The following is a 21,029-nucleotide window of genomic DNA, read 5'->3' on the forward strand; positions in this document are numbered from 1 at the left end:
GTATATACATTAAGAATTTTATGTCTTCTTGGAGAGGGTGGGCCCCCTTTATTATTATGTAATGCCCCTCTTCTTCCATGATTTTCAGTGCTCTGAAGTCTGATTTGTCTGAGATTAATATAACTACTCAAACTTTTTGATTACTGTTAACTTACTATATGTACTTTTCTCCCTTTCTTTAGTTCTATCCACCCTGTTGATGACCTCATCAAAGTCACTGTTCTCTTGCTGGTTTTTTAATGCTAGAATTTCCTTTTAATTCTTCCATTTCTTTGCTTTTATTGCCCATTTGTTCTTGCACGTTGTATACTTTTTCCATCAGAGCTCTTAGCATATTAATCATATTTTAAATTCCCAGTGTGATCACTGCAACATCCCTGCCATGTCTGAATCTGATTCTGATCCTCATTTTCTCTTCAAACTGTGCTTTTTGTCTTTCATTTTTGTTGACTGTTTGACGTGATGTACCGGGTAAAATGAACTCGAGTGAATAGGCCTTTAGTGATGTGGTGGTAATACATGCAGTGGGGAGCAGTCTGTAAGTCCTATGATTAGGCTTCTTAATAAGCCTAGGTCCCCGGACTGGACATTCACAAGTGTTTTTCAGTCTTCCTCCACCTCTGCTCACCCCCATTTAGGTAAAACAGGAAGGTTGGAGGAGGCTGGAGTTGGTTATTCCCCTTCCTCCAGTTGTCTAGGCACTGGTAAAACCCAATGCAATTAGGTTCTAGCAAAAGAGTTTACTTTGGGGCCAGGCTTACATTAAATAAAACAGAATTCTCTGGGCTTATTTCAGAATAGTTACTCTCACCTACACCTGCTAGAAGCACAAGGGGATTTTTCTGATATTCACTATGAAAACCAGGTGGGACTCTTAGAGGTAAAACTCACAAGTGTGCCTTCTCCAATCCACACAAGGCTTCACTCCTCTCAAGAGATTTTCTCTCAATTAGTCCATGATCAGCCTCCAGGAAGGATTCAATTACCTTTAGATATTCCTACCCAATGCTGGCTCCAGTGGTGGTTTCTGGGCAGGTGCTCCTCCAGGTAAACTATGATTTTCTGGACCTGCCTTTGTCTCCAGTTTTCAGGGTGGTAGTTTGTCCTGTGACTTCAACTCAAAGTCAGAGTTTAGTTGTTCAGCTTTTTTCTTTGTTATGATGGGAATTAAATTTTTCAAACTTTTTATATATCAAACTGGAAACCAGAAGTCCCTTATGCTTTTAAAGAAACTGCCAATTTTTTTACATATCAAACTGGAAACCAGAAGTCCCTTATGCTTTTAAAGAAACTGCCAATTTTCCAGACGAGTTGTACCATTTTACATGATACCACCACCGTGTGAGATTTCATTTCTCCACATCCTGGCCAGCATTTCATACTGTCACTAATTTTTTTTTTTTTTAGGTATTCTAATAGATGTGTAGTGATGTCAATGTAGTATAAAATTGCATTTCCTTCATAGTGATGTCAAACATTCTTTTCAGAGCTAATTTGCCATCAGTGTATCCTCTGTAGTGAAATGTCCCTATGTTCTTTGCCCATTTTCTAATTGGATATTTTTTAACTGAGTTTACAGAGTTCTTTACTCTAGGTATGAGTCTTTTGCCAGATATGTGGTTTACATGTGTTTCTCTGTCTCTACATTTTTCATCCTTTTAACAGGGCCTTTGGCAAACAAAAGTTTGTAATATTGATGTGTCAATCTGTCAAGTTTTTCTTTTATGAATATTCTTTGGTAACAGCTATTCAGTAAGTTGAAGCCTTTCTCCTGTGGTTTTTCCTAAAAGTTTTATACTTTTATGTTTTACATTTAAATCAATGATCCTTTTTTGAGTTACTTGTTTAATGAGTGAATAATAAGTGGAGACTCTTTTTTTCTCTGAAATCCAGTTGCTCCCCCAGATAACTATCTTATGTATCATGTCTATCACAAATTATTATCACTAGATAATCAACTTAATTTACTTTTTATTAAAAGCAACCTGCTGAAAAGAATACAAATTTTGACTAGGAGGAGAAAGGGGGAGTGGATTTATGATTTTATGGCAATTATAACAGGAGTGTTTCAATGGAGACTTTAGGCAACTAGAACTCAGCATGAAACCAGAAGGTAGAAGCTGATAAAGACAGGGGTAAAAAGGAGAAAATGAGTTCAAAACAACTAACTTTCAGCCAGGCGTGGTGGCTCACACCTGTAATCCCAGCAATTTGTGAGGCCGAGGTGGGCGGATCACAAGGTCAGGAGATGGAGACCATCCTGGCTAACATGGTGAAACCCCATCTCTACTAAAAATACAAAAAATTAGCCGGGTGTGACAGCATGTGCCTGCAGTCCCAGCTACTCAGGAGGCTGAGGCAGGAGAATGGTGTGAACCCGGGAAGCAGAGCTTGCAGTGAGCAGAGATCGTGCCACTGCACTCCAGCCTGGGCGAACGGAGCGAGACTATGTCTCAAAACAAAACAAAAACACTAGAGGGCAATTTTGCATGCAAATTATGCTAAGGCATAATTTTTAGTATTAGTATTTCTCAAAATGTAGTCATCTATGGATTTACTGAACAAATTTGCCATATCTGCTTATAATCATACACTACTTCATAATTTTTGACAACCATAAATAATTTCCTTGACATGTTAATGGTATCATTGTAATTATCATGTGATGCTTTGGAGACTGATTATCATACTATGTGAGGCATTACAAAGAAAATCAAGACTCTTAGCAGATTGTGATCATTTTTCTTTCCCTAATAGATATGAGAGAAAATTACTGCTTGATTTTACTGTGAGAATTTGGATCCAGACCTACTGTCCTCATTAGGAAACAGAAATCAGAATGAAATATCAAAATGATGCCCTAGTGGCTATTGCAAAAGGAATATGTGGGTAGTTGGAGAGTGGAATACGTGACTCTGTTTTTGGAGCAGTATTCACATTTTTTATTTCAAAGTGTAAAATATATGTGGCCAACATTGTTACTTTCATCCACAGATGGAATAGCTGGGAAGTATAAAAACCTGTACATGACCTTTAATGAAGATTATTTGTCATCAAATTACCCATATCCAAGTTTCCATGGGCCTGGAATTTCCTTTCCACTTGATAGAGGTATATATTAGGAAGTCCAGTTAATAACATTTTTATTTAAAAAAAAAAAAAAAAGGAAAAAAGAATCAGCAGAGTCAAGTTGTCTTAGTCTTAAGGCTTTCTGGATTTCTTCCTTGGAGGAGGTCAGGATCTTCCCAAGGCCTGGGTCCTCGAATATTCTTCCAGTCATCAAACTTGGAGTCTTTTATTTTCTATAGAACCACAAACAATTAAAGTATAAATATTAGTATAAGAGCCTGTGGCTTTGATTAGGACACAACTAACTCAATGAATAAATAAGTAGAAAGTATCCGATAGGTCCTCGATTACAATTGTAGCAAATAAATCAACTACAATCATTGATGAAATGTCATCTTAAGATTTAGAACTTTTCATTTGTTACTGATGTTAATGCCTATCTTACGCCACCTTAACCATAAAACTATTAAAATAGAGAAAAAGTCTACATGCCTTATTTTTGAGAGGACAAGGAAAAGGCTGAAGCTGGGAAAACAAAGGTACAAATCTGAAGGCTGATCCAGCACAGTGACTGAAAGGGTTATCAGGGATGATGGTAGAAAATAAGAAGAAAAGAACAAAGGTGGAGACCCTAAAGTCTTCTACAAAAAAGAAAAGAGACCAAGATAATTTGTCTTATGCCTGGGCTTAGGAATGAAAAGACTTTTCCTACAGCTATCATAAGCAAAACACTTTTGGGCAACTGAAACTAACTGCAACTACATTATGGATCATCCTACCTTCATTTAGTCTGAAGTACCTCTCAAGCACAAAAATAGTTGGAATAAAAGGGAAGAAATAAATGTTTCTTCACCTTTCTCCTACTGACCACCACTCTGACATTAACTTTTACATATCTGCTGTTTTGGTTGTTCTGAAATAATTGAGTAAGATAGAAAAAAAAAAGCTGTGAAAACACAGGATAGCTTATATCCAGAGACAGGGAAAATGGAATAAATTTACCTTGACACTTGGATACTAAGCATTACTCTCTTACTAACTAGCTATATAACCTTTGGAAAGTGATTTAAGCCACCTGGGCATTAACTCTCTCATAAGTAACAATGAAAAGGCTGGACCAAATACTCTACATTTGAGAGTCTTCAGCTCTCAAATTCTACAGGTCCTAGAAGAACTAGAAGGGAAATCTACTCCCAGACAAACTCTTCATAGCATCACTACTGGTATAGCACTTGTAGAACTACAAGTTAGCAAGTTACAGGATTTTTTTTTTTAATCAATCAATGGGGAAGTAGTAAATGAAAATACTGTTCACTTATAGTTTTACCAGTAGTCTGTATTACATATATACATGAAGGAACAAAATTCAACTAATTTAGCATACAAGAAGAATTTAGATTATTTCATAAGTATAGTTATGAAATGATCTAAAGTTATTAAAAGATTTTAATAAAGTATAATGGCCACTATCCAGGTAACGTAAGATATATATGCTTAACAGAACTGAAGAAAATTCTTAAATAACAAGTTCATGTAAAAGTAGTCTAGCCTTTACAGATCTTTGGTGAAGGAGATTCCTTGTAGAATTCTACAAAACGTGCACAGTGGCTGAAGAATGGGCTATGTAAATGTGCTGAGAAAAACCACCCAAGACATAACACTTCACAGCCAACTGGTATAGGCCTGAGTGTGGAACAGCGTCAAGAAATGCTGAGAAAAAACAGTGTCAAGAATATGGAGTTTCCAGGCCTGCCAGAGTGGAGACCTTTCTTTTAACATTTTGTTGCTACCCTGACATCCACCTAAGACACCAAAAGGACTGTTCTTCAGGAGTAAAAATTATGCCTGAGAATAAGATTTTCTTTAGACTCACCCCAACAAAGCTTAAAGCCAAGCCTTGACAAGATTCTCTGGGGAGATAGTCTGGAGATTGAGTCCCAACAAGGGAGAAGGGCCAAGGAAAGATAGTAGCCCTTCAACAGATACTTCCCTACAAAGCACAAAATGAAGTTTAAGGTGATTAGCTAACAATTAAATTGTCAAAATAAAAATCAACACTCTTCAGAATTTTCTTCAGTGTATTATTCACAATGACTACCTTTCAATACAAAATGACCAGACATACAAAGAAACAGGAAAATATAATCCAGTCAAAAAAATGACAAACTCAAAGACATGAAGAACATCCTCACCACATCCCATAATATAGCGTGCTGTTGAACTCCTTGATTTTTGCTAATTAGATGGGTGAAAAGTGATACCTCATTAGACTTTGACATTCCTATTATGATAAATTGAGCATCTCTTCAAGAATGATACTTATTTCCTTTTGTCCAAAAGTTTTACATGCTATGCTTTCCCATGTTCTTACTGAACAAATGAATTGTTGAACTTTTTCACATTGATTTGGAGATGGTCTTCATATTTAAGTAAATTAATGTGCCATGATAAGATTAAACTATATCTGTAGGATTTCTCATGTAACCTGTGACTTTATATACTTTTTTTATTCTTAACTTTTGAATTTGTATGTATGAACCCATTGATCTTTACTTTTAGAGCTTCTAGGTTTTATATCACATTTAAATAGGCTTTTTTGACTCAAGACAACAAACAAAATTCTCCATTTATATTCTCCTAGTACTTTTAGCATTTTGTTTTTTTTTTTTTACTTTCAAATTCTTGATCCATCTGGAATGTATTTATTTGTAGTATATTAAGTATGGATCCATCTTTTTATTTTCTTTTCAAATGACTATACAGTTTATCAAATACCATATATTCAACGTAATTTTTTTCTGTACTACTAATACTTTTAAGGCAGATAAAACCAGTAACTGATTGTTATAAGACAGAGACTATATTAACATACTGTACCTCATATTCCGACTCTAAAGATATTTTATTCTCTTTCAGTTTTTTTTCAAGCTCAGGATCCATCTGTAGAAAAGGAAAAAAAGTAATAAGTTATCTAAGTCTGTTAGACTGAATTTTCAATTTTAAGTTATAGAAGAGATGGCTGAAATACTATAGCCAAATACAAACACATGGCAAAATCTCCACCATCTACTCTGATCACATAATGATAACTAATGTACTACTGCCACCATTATTCAACTAAAAAGAGTTAATATCTACTGATTACTTGTTATGTGAGAGGCATTTTGACATATATTATCTTGTTTCATCCTCACAAAATCCATGAGATATGTATTATCTTTATCTGTATTATATGTAAGGAATATGGGACACGGGGTTTGAATAACATGTCAAAGAAGCAGAGCTTGGCTTTAAGTATTAGTTTTCTGCCTCCAGAGTTCACACTATTAACCACCAATCTAAATTATATTATGGAGAAATAACAAAAATACTAATATAATGCTGCACTTGAAAACAAAAAGGAATACCTTCCATGGGCCAGAAGTAGATATCTACCAAAAAAAAAAAAACATCCATAGAGGTAAAAAAGGAGCTAATGCTATATTACCTGTATAAAAAGCCTTTCTGTATGTGGCAAAGCCTTCAGGAAAAAGAGTATGATGGCTGAAATTAATAAACAACAACTACAAAAAAGCAAAGATCAAATAAGTAAAATAAAGCATAACCAGAGGATTTCACTGGAATAATGCATGAAGAGATGAATGAAAAAAAGTATTTTACAAAAGCTAGACCTAAAAGTTCTAACACATAGCTAGAAGTTCCAGAATTAGAAAATAAAGGGGAGGGAGAGCAATAATTAAATAAAAATAGCAAAGAATTCCCCACTACATAGCAATGAGTCCTCAGACTGAAAGAACATAATAAGAAATAAGCACAACAAAACAAAAACATTTTTAATCAAAGTGAAGTTGATTAAGAGAAAAAAGAGAAGTCACAAATAAAGAGTATTTAGATGAACAGGTCAACAGCACAAATTCTATAGGCAATAAAGAGATAGTATAATATGAATAATTTTATGCCATTAATTTGAAAACTTAGATAAAATGGACAGATTAATAGAAAAATACAACTTTCCAAAACTGACAAAGGCAGAATAGACAACTTGAATAGTTTTACAATCTATAAAGAATTAAATCTATAATGAATAACCTCACACAAAGAAAACTCCAGGGTCAGATGGCTTTGCTAGTGAATTCTCCCAAGGAAGAAATAATGCCAGTGTAACAAACACTCTGTATGAATTATGTGGTAAGCATAACCCTGATATCAAATTTCACAAGAAAATAAAAATAACAGGCCAGCTTCATATATGAACACAAATGCAGAATTCTTAGTGTAAAAAGAATTCAGCAACATACCAAAAAGAGAGCATACCATGATCAAGTTGAATTTATTCCAGAAAGGCGAAGTTAATTTGGAAATCACAATGTAATTTGCAAACAAACTAATGCGACAGAACAGAGAATCCTGAAGCAGACTTAAAAACTTACATGAACAGTTGATTTATGACAAATTAGGCACAGAAGAGCAGTCACGAAACAATGCGATTGTCAATATTTGATGATTGCACAATTTCTTATCTATTAATATATTAGAGAATATATTCCTCACATCACACATCACATACAAAAAAAGAAAAAAATCAATTCCAGATAGAATGTAGACCCAAATATGAAAGGCAAAAATCAAAACTTTTAGTAATTCACATAGAAAAATATTTATACTTTGGAGTAGGGAAAATGTTTCTTAAAAGAAAAATCATAAAGTAAAAGAAGAATAAAATATATTGTATTAAACTTTTTTTCTTTGAGATGGAAATCTCACTCTGTCACCAGGCTGGAAAGCAGTGGCACGATCTCGGCTCACTGCAACCTCTGCCTCCTGGGTTCAAGCAATTCCTCTGCTTCAGCCTCCCGAGTAGCTGGAACTACAGGCACGTGCCACTACGCCCGGCTAATTTTTTGTATTTTAGTAGAGACGGGGTTTCACCATATTGGCTAGGATGGTCTTGATCTCTTGACCTCATGATCCACCCACCTCGGCCTCGCAAAGTGCTGGGATTACAGGCGTGAGCCACGGCACCCAACCAACTGTATTAAACTTAAGAAAATTTGTTCATCAAAAGATACCATTAAGAAAGTGAAGACTAAAAGGTTTATAATCTGGCATGCATAAAAAAACTCCTAAAAAATAGTAGGAAAAAAACCCAATAATCCAGTAGAAAAAATGAGCAAGAGGCCTCAATAGACACATCACAAAAATGAATATACAAAATAGAATACAAAAATGGCCAACAGACATATAAAAAGTGATTAACTTCATCGGTCACCATGGAAAATTTAAATTCACCTCATAATTAGATAGCAATTCGTAACACACCCACCAGAATGATTTTAAAAAACAAAACAAAATTAAACTGACAATACAAAGTATTTGGAGCCTTAACAATAAATTGCTGGTAACAGTATAGATGGATAGTCATTCTGAAAAACAGTTTGAAATTATCAAATAAAATTGAAGTATGATACAACACCCTATAATCTAGCAATTCCTTTTTGTACATGTACAGGAGAAAAGCATAAAAGAATGGAATGTTCAGGATGTCACCAAGATGGCAGAATAGAAGGTAATCTGCTCATATCCCCCCATAGCAACAAGAATCCTGCACCTATCCACAGTAAAAAGTCTCACTGCAGGAACCTCAGAATTCAGGTTCCTGTCAAACCCTGATGGAGCCAAAGATCTAGGAAGGTCGTTTTGAATGCATTCACACCTAGGTGGATGATCCACTGAGCTTGCTTCTAAGTTCAAGCCTGGAAACTGCCCAGTCCTTCAACAGGCTTAGCTATAGCCCCACTTGGCCTTCAGTCTACAACCAAAACTAGCTGCCAAGAGGTCCAGAAGGAATCATACATGCTAGTGACTTAACAGAAAGGCTTGTCTGCCTGCTGATATTGGTCTTGACAGTGAGCCTGAAAGTGACCCTGGGGCTCTGCTCCAGCCTTCAGCTGCAGGTCCCAGCTCAGAGCTGTTTACACAAGGACCCAAAGGGAGACTCAACATATCTGGCAGCCCAGGAGTATAGGCCTCCCCTGTGGGCTTGCCAACCTCCTATCACAGCAGATCCTGAGGGGGCCCAGCATCAGCTGCAGCCCCTCTTGCTGTAGTTGAGAAACGATCCTGTCTGTGCAGGATCCTCCAGGGAGACAAGTGCCCCACTTGAGCCAACAAGATCCAGCTCTCTAGCCTCCAGGCCACAGCAGATCCCAGGGGGGCCCAGTCTCAGTTCCAGCCTCTCCTGCCACAGTTGGGGAACTATCCTGTCTGTCTAGGGACCTGCTGGGAAATGCACACCCACCTGAGCCAATGTGACAGGCATGCCATCCTCTCTTCTACAGTAGATCCCGAGGCAGCTCAGTCTCAGCTTCAGCCCCTCCTGTGGAAGTTGAGGAACTACCCCACTGATGCAGTGACCTGCCAAGTGACACATGCTTATCTGTGGCAATGAGAGGGGATCATCAGCCTCCCCACAGCAGATCCACAAGGGGTCCAGTCTCAACTCCAGTCCCTTTTGCTACAGTCAAGAACCCATCCTGCCTATGCAGAGAACTGTTGGGAGGCATGCTTGTCTGGTACGCTGAGACAGTCTTCTGGACTCAAGTACCTGGTCAACATTCCCACACAGCCCCAGTACCTACCTTGGATCTTCCACAGATCCATTTGGGCCAAAAAGCCATGCCAACCTTGGAGCCTTCATGAGACTCATGGCAAGGCTGGGCTTTGGGCACTCTCTAGTGCTGAGGCAGCTCAAGTGGACACAGGCTCAGGGAAGACAACAGTCAGTGTGCTTAGAATCCCTGGAACACCCTCTGAAGAAGGACAGGCACAAACAAAACCAGACTGCACAGACTAAGATAAATACAGAGGCTCTCAATGTACACAAATTGTCACATTTCCTTGACTATCAGAAACATTTAGGAAAATATGACCTCATCAAATGGACAAAATAAGGCATTGGAAACCAACCCTAAAATGATGGAGATGTGTAATCTTTCAGACAAAGAACTGAAAATGGCTGTTTCAAGGAAGTTAAATAAACTTCAAGAAAAGACAGAGAGCCATTTAGAAATTTATCAGAGAAATTGAACAGAGAGGTTGAAATAATTTTTTAAAAATCAAACAGAAATCCTGGAGCTGAAAAATACAATGAATGAAACAAAAAATGCACTACAAAGCATCAACAGAAGAATTCAGCAAACAGATGAAAGATCAGTGAGCTCAAAGAGAAACGATTTGAAAATACACAGTAAGAAGAGAAAAAAGGAAAAAGAATGAAAGTAATAAACAGCTCACAGGATCTATGGAACAACATAAAAACAGCAAATATTCAGGTTATTGGAGTTAAAGTGGGAACTAAGAAAGACAAAGGAGCAGAAAGCTTATTCAAAGAAATAATAACAGAAAACTTTCTAAACCTGGAGAAATATATAAATATCTGGGAAAAGCAAGGTAAAATGTCACCAATCAGATTCAACCCAAATAATACCCCAAGACATATTATAATCAAACTCTCAAACACCAAAGTCAAAGATAAGAGGCTAGGAGCAATAAGAGAAGTGAAGCAAATGATAGAAGGGGCATCCATATGCCTGGCAGCAGACTTCTTAGTAGAAACTATATAGGCTAGAAGAGAGTGGGACAATATATTTAGAGTGCTGAGGAAAACAAACAAAAATACTGTAACAACCAAAAATACTGTATCCAGCAAAGTTATCCTTCAGAAATGGAGAGATGAAAGACTGCCAAACAAAAGCAGAGGGAATTTATTGTTACTAGACCTGTCCCAAAAGAAATGCTAAAGAGAGTTCTTCATACTAAAAGAACACTGCATGATATACTAATACTGCAATCATGATGTTTAAACCACTTTTATCTTTAGTAAGAAGAGAAAACTATTAAAAATAGTAACTGCAACAATTTGCTAAGAGATTGGCAATACAAAAATGTAAATTGTGGCCAGGCGCAGTGGCTCACATCTGTAATCCCAGCATCCTGGGAGGCCGAGGTGGATGGATCACTTGAGGTCAGGAGTTCAAGACCAGCCTGGTCAACATGGCAAAACCCCATCTCTACTAAAATTACAAAAATTCATCAGTTGTGGTGGTGCGCACCTGTAGTCCCAGCTACTTGGGAGTCTTAGGCAGAAGAATCGCTTGGAAGGCAGAGGTGGCAGTGAGCCGAGATTGCACCACTGCACTCCAGCCTAGGCAATAAAGCAAGACTGCATCTCAAAAATAAATAAATTGTAACATCAAAAATTCAACATGTTGGGGGAAAGAGAGTTAATGTGTATAGGTTTTTATTTCGGTTTTTCCTTTTTCTGTAATCAAAGTTAAGTTGGTATCCATTTCAAATAAGTTGTTATATCTATAGGAAGTTTTCTGTAAGCCTTGAGGTAACTGCAAAGCAAAAATCCGTAACAGATACACTAAAAATAAAAAGCAACAAGTTAAAATATACTACCAGATAAAAATCAGTTAATCACATAAAAAGGAATGAAAAAAGGATGCGAGGAGTTACACAACTAGAAAACAAGCAACAAAATGGCAGTAGTAAGGCCTTACCTATCAATAATAACACTGAATGTAAATGGACTACACTCTCCAATTAGAAAACAGAGTGGCTCACTGAATTAAAATATAACACCCAAGTATATGCTGCCTATAGGAAACTTACCTCATCTATAAAGATACACATAAACTGCAAGTGAAGGAATAGAAAAAGATATTCCATGGAAATGAAAACCAAAAAAAGAACAGAAGTAGCTATACTTATATCAGATAAAATAGACTTAAGTCAAAAACTAAAAAGAGACAACGAAGGAAATTATATAATGATAAAGGAGTCAATTCAGCAAGAGAATATAACAACAGTAAATATATATGCACCCAACAGCTGAGCACCCAGATATACAAAGCAAATATTAACAAATCTAAAGGGAGACAGACTGCAATACATAATCTTGGGGGATTTCAACAACCTACTTTTGGCGATGGACACATCATCTAGGTACAAAATCAAGAAAGACACATTAAAGTTAAACTCTACCCTGGACCAAATGGACCTAAGACAAATTTACAGAATGTGTCATCAGACTGCTGCAGAATACACTTTTTCTCATCAGCACATGGAATATTCTCCAGGGTAGACCATATGTTAGGCCACAAAGTCTCAACAAATTCAAAAAAGTATCAATCATATCAAGTGTCTACTCTGACCAAAACAGAATAAAAATAGCAATAAATAACAAGAGCTTTGGAAGCTGTACAAATACATGGAAATTATACACAACGCTCCTGAATGACCAAAGAGTTAAAAAAAAAAAAGGACCAAATTTTTAAAATTTATGGAAACAAATAAAAATGGAAACATGAACATAGCTATGTTCATTTGTTTACCTTTGTCTATGACTGCCTTTTGTACTACAACAGCAAACTTGAGTCAATGCAGAAGTTCAAATTTACTATCTGGCTCTTTACAGGAAAAGCTTGCTGATCCCTGACTTAGATTTGAAGCACAAATGAATTTCACATATATAATATTGAATAAAAGAAGTCAGCACAAAAGAATATATATAATTCCACTGATATAAAATTCAAAACAAAGAAAAGTAATCAAAGGTTTTGGGATGTATTCTAAAATGGTAAAACCAAGGAAGTAATTACTATAAAAAGCACAGTAGGGCCAGGTGTGGTGGCTCATGTCTGTAATCCCAGCACCTTGGGAGGCCAAGGCAGGCGGATCATGAGGTCAGGAGATCAAGACCATCTTGGCTAACACAGTGAAACCCTGTCTCTACTAAAAATACAAAAAATTAGCCGGGCGTGGTAGCATGCACCTGTAGTCCCAGCTACTCGGGAGGCTGAGGCAGGAGAATCGCTTGAACCCAGGAGGCAGAAGTTGCAGTGAGCCAAGATTACACCACTGAACTCCAGCCTGGACCACAGAGTGAGACTTCGTCTCAAAAAAACAAAAACAAAAACAAAAAAGCGCAGTAGTGTTTATGCTAAGGTCAAGAGGAAGACATGGAGCGGCAGGAGGAGAGATTAGGAAGCAGCACACAGAATGGGTCTGGAATGCTTAACAATTTTTACTTTTTGACACAGATGGTGGTTACTTGAGTTTTCAGTTTATGATAATTTATTAAATTGTACATGTATGTTCAATATACTCCTTGGTTTCTGTATTGTGTTTCACAACAAAACAACTTAGATAAATAAAAATAAAATAATGAATTACTATATTAATAATTGCATGTATGTAAAAGGGATAAAACACAAACCTACAGTACAAGTTAACTTCCTCATATGCTTTCGACTAAGAAAACAGCAAATGACCTACTGTTGGTGGGCACGAGGAACTGACTGTATTATTGAGAGATACATCTGTACTTTGTGTGATTTAAAAGAAATTTTTAGTGCTAATTTTGATTGTGTGAAATTTCTGCCTTACCAGCATACATTAAAATCAAACCTCTACCTAAGATGCTACTCTATTGTATAATGCTTTGATAAACTTTCTTCCTGTATCTTTATTTTCTGTACAAAATTTATCCAATAATCTAAAATTTATCCAATAATGTCAAAGTAATTTGCAAAACAAAATAATCAACCAAAAAACGCTATTACTGCAGTCTCTTGGAGTTTAAGAGATAAAGACCCACTAAAGGAAGGGTTCCAAAAGAGCTTAGAGTTGAAAGCCCATTTTTTCCCTGGAAACCCTTGACACACCTGGTAAACCCATAGGATAAGAACAAAGGTTTGAAACCAGGCAGATGGCTGCTACTGGAGGTCACAGAAACCACCACACAGGGCTATAATGACAAAAAGTAGAGATCAAAACATACAACAGTTTTGAAATTCTAGAACTGCATAAGATAGAAGTATATCACTAGGTTGAAAATTCTCTGAAAAGTAGAGCAGAATTTCCTGGAGTATCAATTTAAAGCCATGTAGGTCCATGGACATTATTTATAAACAACTATAGAGGTTCCAGATGATATTGTTTTCCTCCAGGAAAGGCTTATCCTTTTTTCTGCAATACAGACAGATTGGGGGCTAGGAATAGGGAAGAAACAGAGAGGATAGCCTAAGTCTTAATTAACTGAAGTCAAGCCAGGACCTGGCTCACTCCTGGATGATATTAAGATGGAGCAGCCCTCAATCTATCTGCATTGCAGAAAAAAGGATAAGCCTTTTATGGAAGAAAACAATACCATCTGGAACCTCTATAATTGTTTATAAATAATGTCTAGTATTTAATTTAAAAATTATGAGGCATGTTTAAAGATAGAATCATATAACTGAAAAAAACGAGAAAAATAATAAAAGCAGATCTATAGTGATCCTTATGTTGGAGACAGGCCTTTAAAGTAACAATAATTTGTATATGTTCAAGATATCAAAGGAAAAAATAGATTAAAATATGGCATCATAGAAGATTTCTCCAGACTACTAGAATGTGTAATAAAGAATTAAATGTGCATTTTAAAACAAAAATATAGTAACTGAAATCACTAAATCAAGGGATGGCTTCATGGGGAGATTGAACACAGCAAAAGAGAGGTTTAGTGACTAGAAGATAACACAATAGAAAATATACAAAATAAAGTATAAAAAAAGAGGGGAAAACAAAACATTGAAAAATCATAATAGAAATGTTGGGCATAAAGAATATAACACACATCTGATTGGTATCCCATAAAGAAAACTCGGCAAAAGCAACAACTGACAAGATATGAACAATTTTTGGTTTTACATTTTCTGTGGTTTCATTAAAATCTTCAAAGAAGTCAGAAGATAATTTGGCTTTTTGGGTCTTTTGTTTTTTTGAGACAGGGTCTCGCTCTGTCACCCAGGCTGGAGTGCAATGGCACGATCACAGCTCACTGCAGTCTCAAACTCCTGAGCTAAATCAATCCTCCCAGATCAGCCTCCGAGTAGCTGGGACTGCAGGCACGCACCACCACGCCTGGCTACTTTTTTGCATTTTTTGCAGAGATGAGGCTTCACCATATTGCCCAGGCTGGTCCTGAACTCCTGATTCAAGTGATCCACCCACCTTGGCCTCCCAAAGTGCTGGAATTAACACATGTGAACCACCATGCCTGGCCCCAGAAGATAATTTGAAACTCAATTTTTTCTAAATCAAGTACCTAAGAGCTAAGGTGGACATTTCTTGGTGCCATTTTTCTGTTTAGCATTGATATACTATAGAAAGCACAATCCTTGGTAAAATTTAACAGTATACATAGGAGGTCAACAAACCTGGTACCAGTCCCCCTTTTGTTCACCCATAGGATATTTTAGTAGTTCTAACCTCTGAATCAGAAAAATGTCACTTTAGTCAGTTTCATAGAGCAATCAAGAGAACAATATGATAATGCATGTTCTCACTGGTATGGTATACACAAGCTAACTCAGCAGCTCTATTTTAGACTGAGTATAGTATTGTATTTTGGGGAGATGAGTAAACTTATGATTGATTTATAAGTACTTGCCTGCCTCATCGTGGACCTGTGAGATTCAGTCTTCATATCTGTTTTCACATCCCTGTCTCCACCATGCCCAATCTAATTTCTTGTTTGCGTATTGTGCAGTATGCTCCGTTTTGGTTATTTAACTCCTTAATCCAGTTGTATGTGTCCTTCCGTATGTCATTAAAATAACAGAGTCATTTAGCTTTCTTTTTCAGTGATGTCTGAATCATACTGGCACTGATATTATAATTGTTCTCATTTTCATTATCTAATCTTAGAAAACACGGTCACAATATTTATAATGTTAAAAATTAAACACCATCTGTTACAAAGCACAACAGGCAGGCAAAGTCGACTTACTGCTCGCAATTGCAATGTACTTATATTGCACACTTAAATCACATCTTTTGGTGTGATCCAACAATGTATGACCCATTATTGTGGATCCTTGGTTGTTAGAATCAGCACTCACGAGAAAAAAACAGCAACAGCCACTAGGGACAGCAGATAAACTATTCCAAATCATTTTCTAAAACTTGAAAGCTGTTGCTTCCAGCTCTTACTTTTTTAGGCTTATACTTTCCCATGAACTTTGCACATCCATTACTGAGAAGCAAGATTTTTTTTTCCTGGGATGCCAAACTTTCAGTACAAAAATCAGGACTGTCTCAAGCAAACAATGATGGTTGGTCACCCCAAATCCATATTGTGCTTTCTACATCCTTTTCCAAACTTCTCAACTGAACCCATCCTCTCTTGATCCAATTTTTTCCTTTAGACCACAGTGTCAACCCCCCTTGACCTCAGCAATTTACCCTCTTGACCACCCTAACCTCAATCTCTCAACCCATGCAACCACTATCAGCCTCAAACAATCTTATCCTTTCAATCCTGAAGAACAAAACTCAACCTCTTAACTCCTCTCAACATTACCTCATCCTCTCTACCTAACTGGAACTCAACCTCACCCAAACACTGACTCTTGATCACCTGAGTTTGACTTTTCAACATCATCAACCAACCTCGGCCTCTAAATGTCATAGGCCTTGTCTTCTGATCCTTCTTACCTCAACCATGTCCTCTCATCTTCCTCCTACAGACCTTAACCATCCTCCTTCTTTTAACCTCATTCCCTTGACTTCAACTGACCTTGTCCTCACAACTTCAATCAACCTCATTCTCTTAACCTTACCTAATCTTGTTCCGTTTACTTTGACTCCATTTCCTAAACCTCATCTGGTAGCTCAACCTCCCCTGTTCTCCTTAACTGGGTGATATGGTTTGGCTGTGTCTGTACCCAAATCTCATCTTGAACTGTAGTTCCCATGTGTCATGGGAGGGACCTGGTGGGAAGTAATCAAATCATGGACATGGTTTCCCCCATGCTAGTCTCATGATAGTAAGTTCTCACAAGATCTGACGGTTTTATAAGGGATTTCCCCCTTTGTTAGGCTCTCATTTCTCTCTCCTGCCGCCATGTGAAGAAGGTCACGTTTGCTTCCCCTTCTGCCATGACTGTAAGTTTCCTGAGGCCTCCCCAGTCTTGTGAAACTGTAAGTCAATTAAACCTCTTTTCTGTATAAATTACCCAGTCTTGAGTAGGTCTTTATTAGCAGTGTGAAAACAGACTAATACACTGGGTTATTGGTACCACCATTTACCTAGTCCTCAAAACCAAAACCTTGAGACATCTTAGATTTATTCATATTTTTGTATTACATACATTAGTCATCAAATACTATCAATTCGCTGCTAAAATTATTGCTGGAACTCATTAATTTCTCTTTATCATCATTGCAAATATTTTATTTCAGGTTCCATTATTGTTCATCTATGCTACTGCCCCAGAATCCTAACAGATCTCTTTACTTCCAACCTAAACAATATTTTCTCTTCTCTCTTGCTCCCCCAGTACCCATCCACCTGTACTCCACTGCCAGAGAGTTAGTTCTAAAATGAAACACTGACCATGTGCCCAATAATCCCTCTACCTTATAGAATATAAGTCATTTCTGTCATTTAGCTAATTCCTACTCATTCTTAAAGCCTAATTCAAAGGCTAATGACTTTAGAAAACCTTCTCTGATTCTCCTTTTCCAAGTTAAAACTATACACCTCTCCTTGAACGTCTAGTAATGGCATTTTACTGGCATTGCTATATTATATGTCTGGGTACATTTTTTTAATTAGCTGTCTTCCAGCCTCAACTATAAACTTTATAAGTACTAGTTTCTGAATACTTTACTTGCAGCATCTAACAAGTATTAACACATGACCACTATTCAATTATTTTTCAAATATACACTTATTTTCTCCCTTCCAAATGTCATATACTACCATAATTTTCATCTTAAAGGGAAAAAGAAAAAAATTCCTTGATAAAGTAATTGGGATGCTAACTGAAAGCTTTTAACACAGTTAAATTGAAAGTTGTTAACTGAAAATTAAGTAAAATTGCTCATTAAATAAAATTGTTCTAATCCTTCACAGAAAGTACACATTTTTTTAAATTTAAAATTTACCCTAATACCTACTGTCCTTAAAACTAGCTGATGTTGGTTTCTCTAAAACCATAAAATTAACTGAGGAAACTGAATATGACTTTATACTCTACTTTTCTATCAATATTACTGAGGTCTGCTAATAAAATACATATATTACTTGAGAAAAAAACTACAAATATCAGATATGTGCCATAAACACAAGCTACGTACTTCTGAATGAAAAAACCAGAGTTCTTATGTGTCCTGAATTTCACAATTGTGTAATTACAGAGGGTGAGAATCCTAGCTCTACCCCTAAGTAGCCATGTGACCTTAGCCAACTTAGATAAGCTTTATTTTTCTTCAGTTTTTTCAAGTAAAGACCCACTATAGTTAATGTATAGACCCCCTCAGTTTCCTCACCTGTAAAATAAAGATGATAACATACAGCCCCAACTTGCAATGTTTCAACGTACGTTTCTTTTACTTTACGATCCATTTAATCAGGTATTAAATGCATTTTTTACTTATAATATTTTCAATTTACAATGAGTTTAGCAAGACATAACCCCATTATAAGTCAAGGATCATCTGTGTGTGTGTGTGTGTGTGTGTGTGTGTGTGTGTGTGTGTATGAACTAATATAGTCCTACTACAAAGTAGATACTATAAATGTAGGTGTCTTTATACTGAAAAATAGTTTTCCTTTTAGTAACAGTTATTAAAGATACATATCAATATACTTTATACAATTGCTGATATTAATATTAAATATAATTAAGAGAAATAAAATAAAGCAAAATTATTGACCTCTGTTTTTCAATCCCTTCTAAATTCTAAAAACAGCTACACCAGATCATATTTTGTGGGAGAATGCTAACAACATTGCAAATTTCCTAATGAAATAAGAAAGATTACTAGACTGGGCACAGTGGCTCACACCTGTAATCCCAACACTTTGGAAGGCCAAGGCGGGTGGATCATTTGAGGTCAGGAGTTCAAGACCAGCCTGGCCAACATAGTGAAACCCCATCTCTACTAAAAATACAAAAATTAGCCAGGTGGTAGTGGCGCACACCTGTAATCTCAGCTACTCGGGAGGCTGAGACAAGAGAATTGCTTGAGCCTGGGAGGCAGAGGTTGCAGTGAACCAGGATAGGCCACTGCACCCCAGTCTGAGCGACAGAGTGAGACCCCGTGGCAAAAAAAAAAAAAAAAAAAAAAAGAAAGATTACGAAATTAGTTACATTTCATGATTCACTGCCATGTGATCACTAATGTTATTTTAAAGAAAAAAACAAAGATCACATCTTAGTGTTGAAAAGCAAGACAAACTCAGACTACTTAGTATACTGAGTATACAATTCTCCTAAACCAGAACATACATATAGACAGACACATGTCAAACTCTAATTATATTTCTTACTTTACTCTTCACAGCATCATATCGGATTTGAGAAAACTCACGAAGACCAAAAGAACCTCCAACAATCAGCAACTAAAACAAAGAAAGGAAACATTTAAGCAAAACAGAAGACCAGAATTCAAATTCAGCCTATCTATAGATTGCTTTTCTAAACAACAATAGAGGCACATTATACAAAAATTCTATAGATTATTTTTCCTGGTGAGTCACCATTCATCTTTTAGAGTAAATGCAGTATATACTGGCTAGGAAATCATTATAGCACATCATTACCAAATACCAAAATCGTCACCCTATACCTGTATTTGACCTTATGATTTAAATGACATCATAACAAGCATTATATTATTTGACTCTTACAATAGACCTATTTTTGTTTTTTGCTAAGGAAAAAACAAAAACAAAAACAAATTCAACAAATGAGGAAATAAAAGCACAGCCAACTAAATGACTTGTCCATTGTTAACTTAAATTTTGCCCAGGGATGTCTCTGTAATTCCATTGCTATGCGATCTTCCTTAGTAAGTAATGAAATTGAAACGTGATCAACTGATCAGACCATGTCCAAATAAGGCAGATGCCTAGCTATAACCAACCAAGCTATTTCTGTACTTCACTTTCCTGTTTTGTCTATACTCATTGCCCATATTGCAGAATGGAGCTCTCGCAACTTCTTCTGGTTCTGAGTGCTGCCTGATTCATGAATTTTCTTTGTTCAAATAAACTCTATAAAATTATTGTTTTTTTGTTTAAGGTTTTTCTTTCTTTTCGTACTATGATTACACAAGGTAAACCCAGCAGTAAAACTTGCCATTTTTTCCTTCAAGACCAGAATTCTTTTGATTTTATGATTTTTCAAAATAAGGCAATTAGAGTTCTCATTACCTTACCAAGTGATAAAGAAATCTCATGAAAAATTGCTGCAGAATATTCTGTATATCACATTGTATTCCCAGGGACAATATGGCTATACAGGTCACAGGTAAAGAAAGTCTTCAAATTCTTACTATATAGTGAAATTCTGAAACCTCATCTTAAGATATACAGAATCACTTTCATTTTTTTGCTGGCACGTCTTTGAGGCACAGTATTTTCAAAAGATTTAAACTTCATAATAAAGAATTGTAACCACCGAATGGGTTCACCTTGCGTGCTACCTAGACAGAGCTGATTTATCAAGACAGGGGAATTACAATGGGGAATAACAATGGGGAATTGCAGAGCCAGCTGTGTGGAAACCGGAGTTTTATTATTACTCAAATCAGTCTCCCCGAGCATTCAGGGATCAGAGTTTTTAGATAATTCGGTGGGTAGGGGCTTGCGAAGTGGGGAGTGTGCTGATTGGTCAGTTTGGAGATGGACTCATAGGGGGCAAAGTGAGCTTTCCTTGCTGTTTTCTGTCACTGGGTGGGATGGCAGAACTGGTTGAGCCCAATTACCCGTCTGGGTAATGTCAGCTGATCCATCCAGTGCAGGGTCTGCAAAACATCTCAAGAATTGATGTTAGGTTTCACAATAGGGATGTTATCCCCAGGAGCAATTTGGGAGGTTCAGACTCTTGGAGCCAGAGGCT

The 21,029-nt window shown here is 36.6% G+C and overlaps 1 protein-coding gene across 3 annotated transcripts in view; it reads right to left on the bottom strand.

Annotated features, from left to right (window-relative positions):
* Positions 1-1,954: 1,954 nt before the first annotated feature.
* COX16 (cytochrome c oxidase assembly factor COX16) overlaps positions 1,955-21,029 on the bottom strand; it is a 34,859-nt gene continuing 15,784 nt past the window's right edge. For 2 of the 3 annotated variants that reach the window (XM_019009903.4, XM_004055376.5), the window contains 3 exons: positions 19,457-19,528; positions 5,947-6,009; positions 1,955-3,302 (listed from right to left, as the gene is read on the bottom strand). In XM_019009903.4, coding sequence (XP_018865448.3) covers positions 3,186-3,302; positions 5,947-6,009; positions 19,457-19,528 — 252 coding nt within the window. In that variant the 3' untranslated portion in view covers positions 1,955-3,185. The remainder of the gene's footprint in view (positions 3,303-5,946; positions 6,010-19,456; positions 19,529-21,029) is intronic. The other variant, XM_055362214.2, reaches the window with a different exon arrangement.

The sequence above is a fragment of the Gorilla gorilla genome, chromosome 15 (genome assembly GCF_029281585.2).
Source record: "Gorilla gorilla gorilla isolate KB3781 chromosome 15, NHGRI_mGorGor1-v2.1_pri, whole genome shotgun sequence".
In the NCBI taxonomy this organism is placed as follows: domain Eukaryota; kingdom Metazoa; phylum Chordata; class Mammalia; order Primates; family Hominidae; genus Gorilla; species Gorilla gorilla.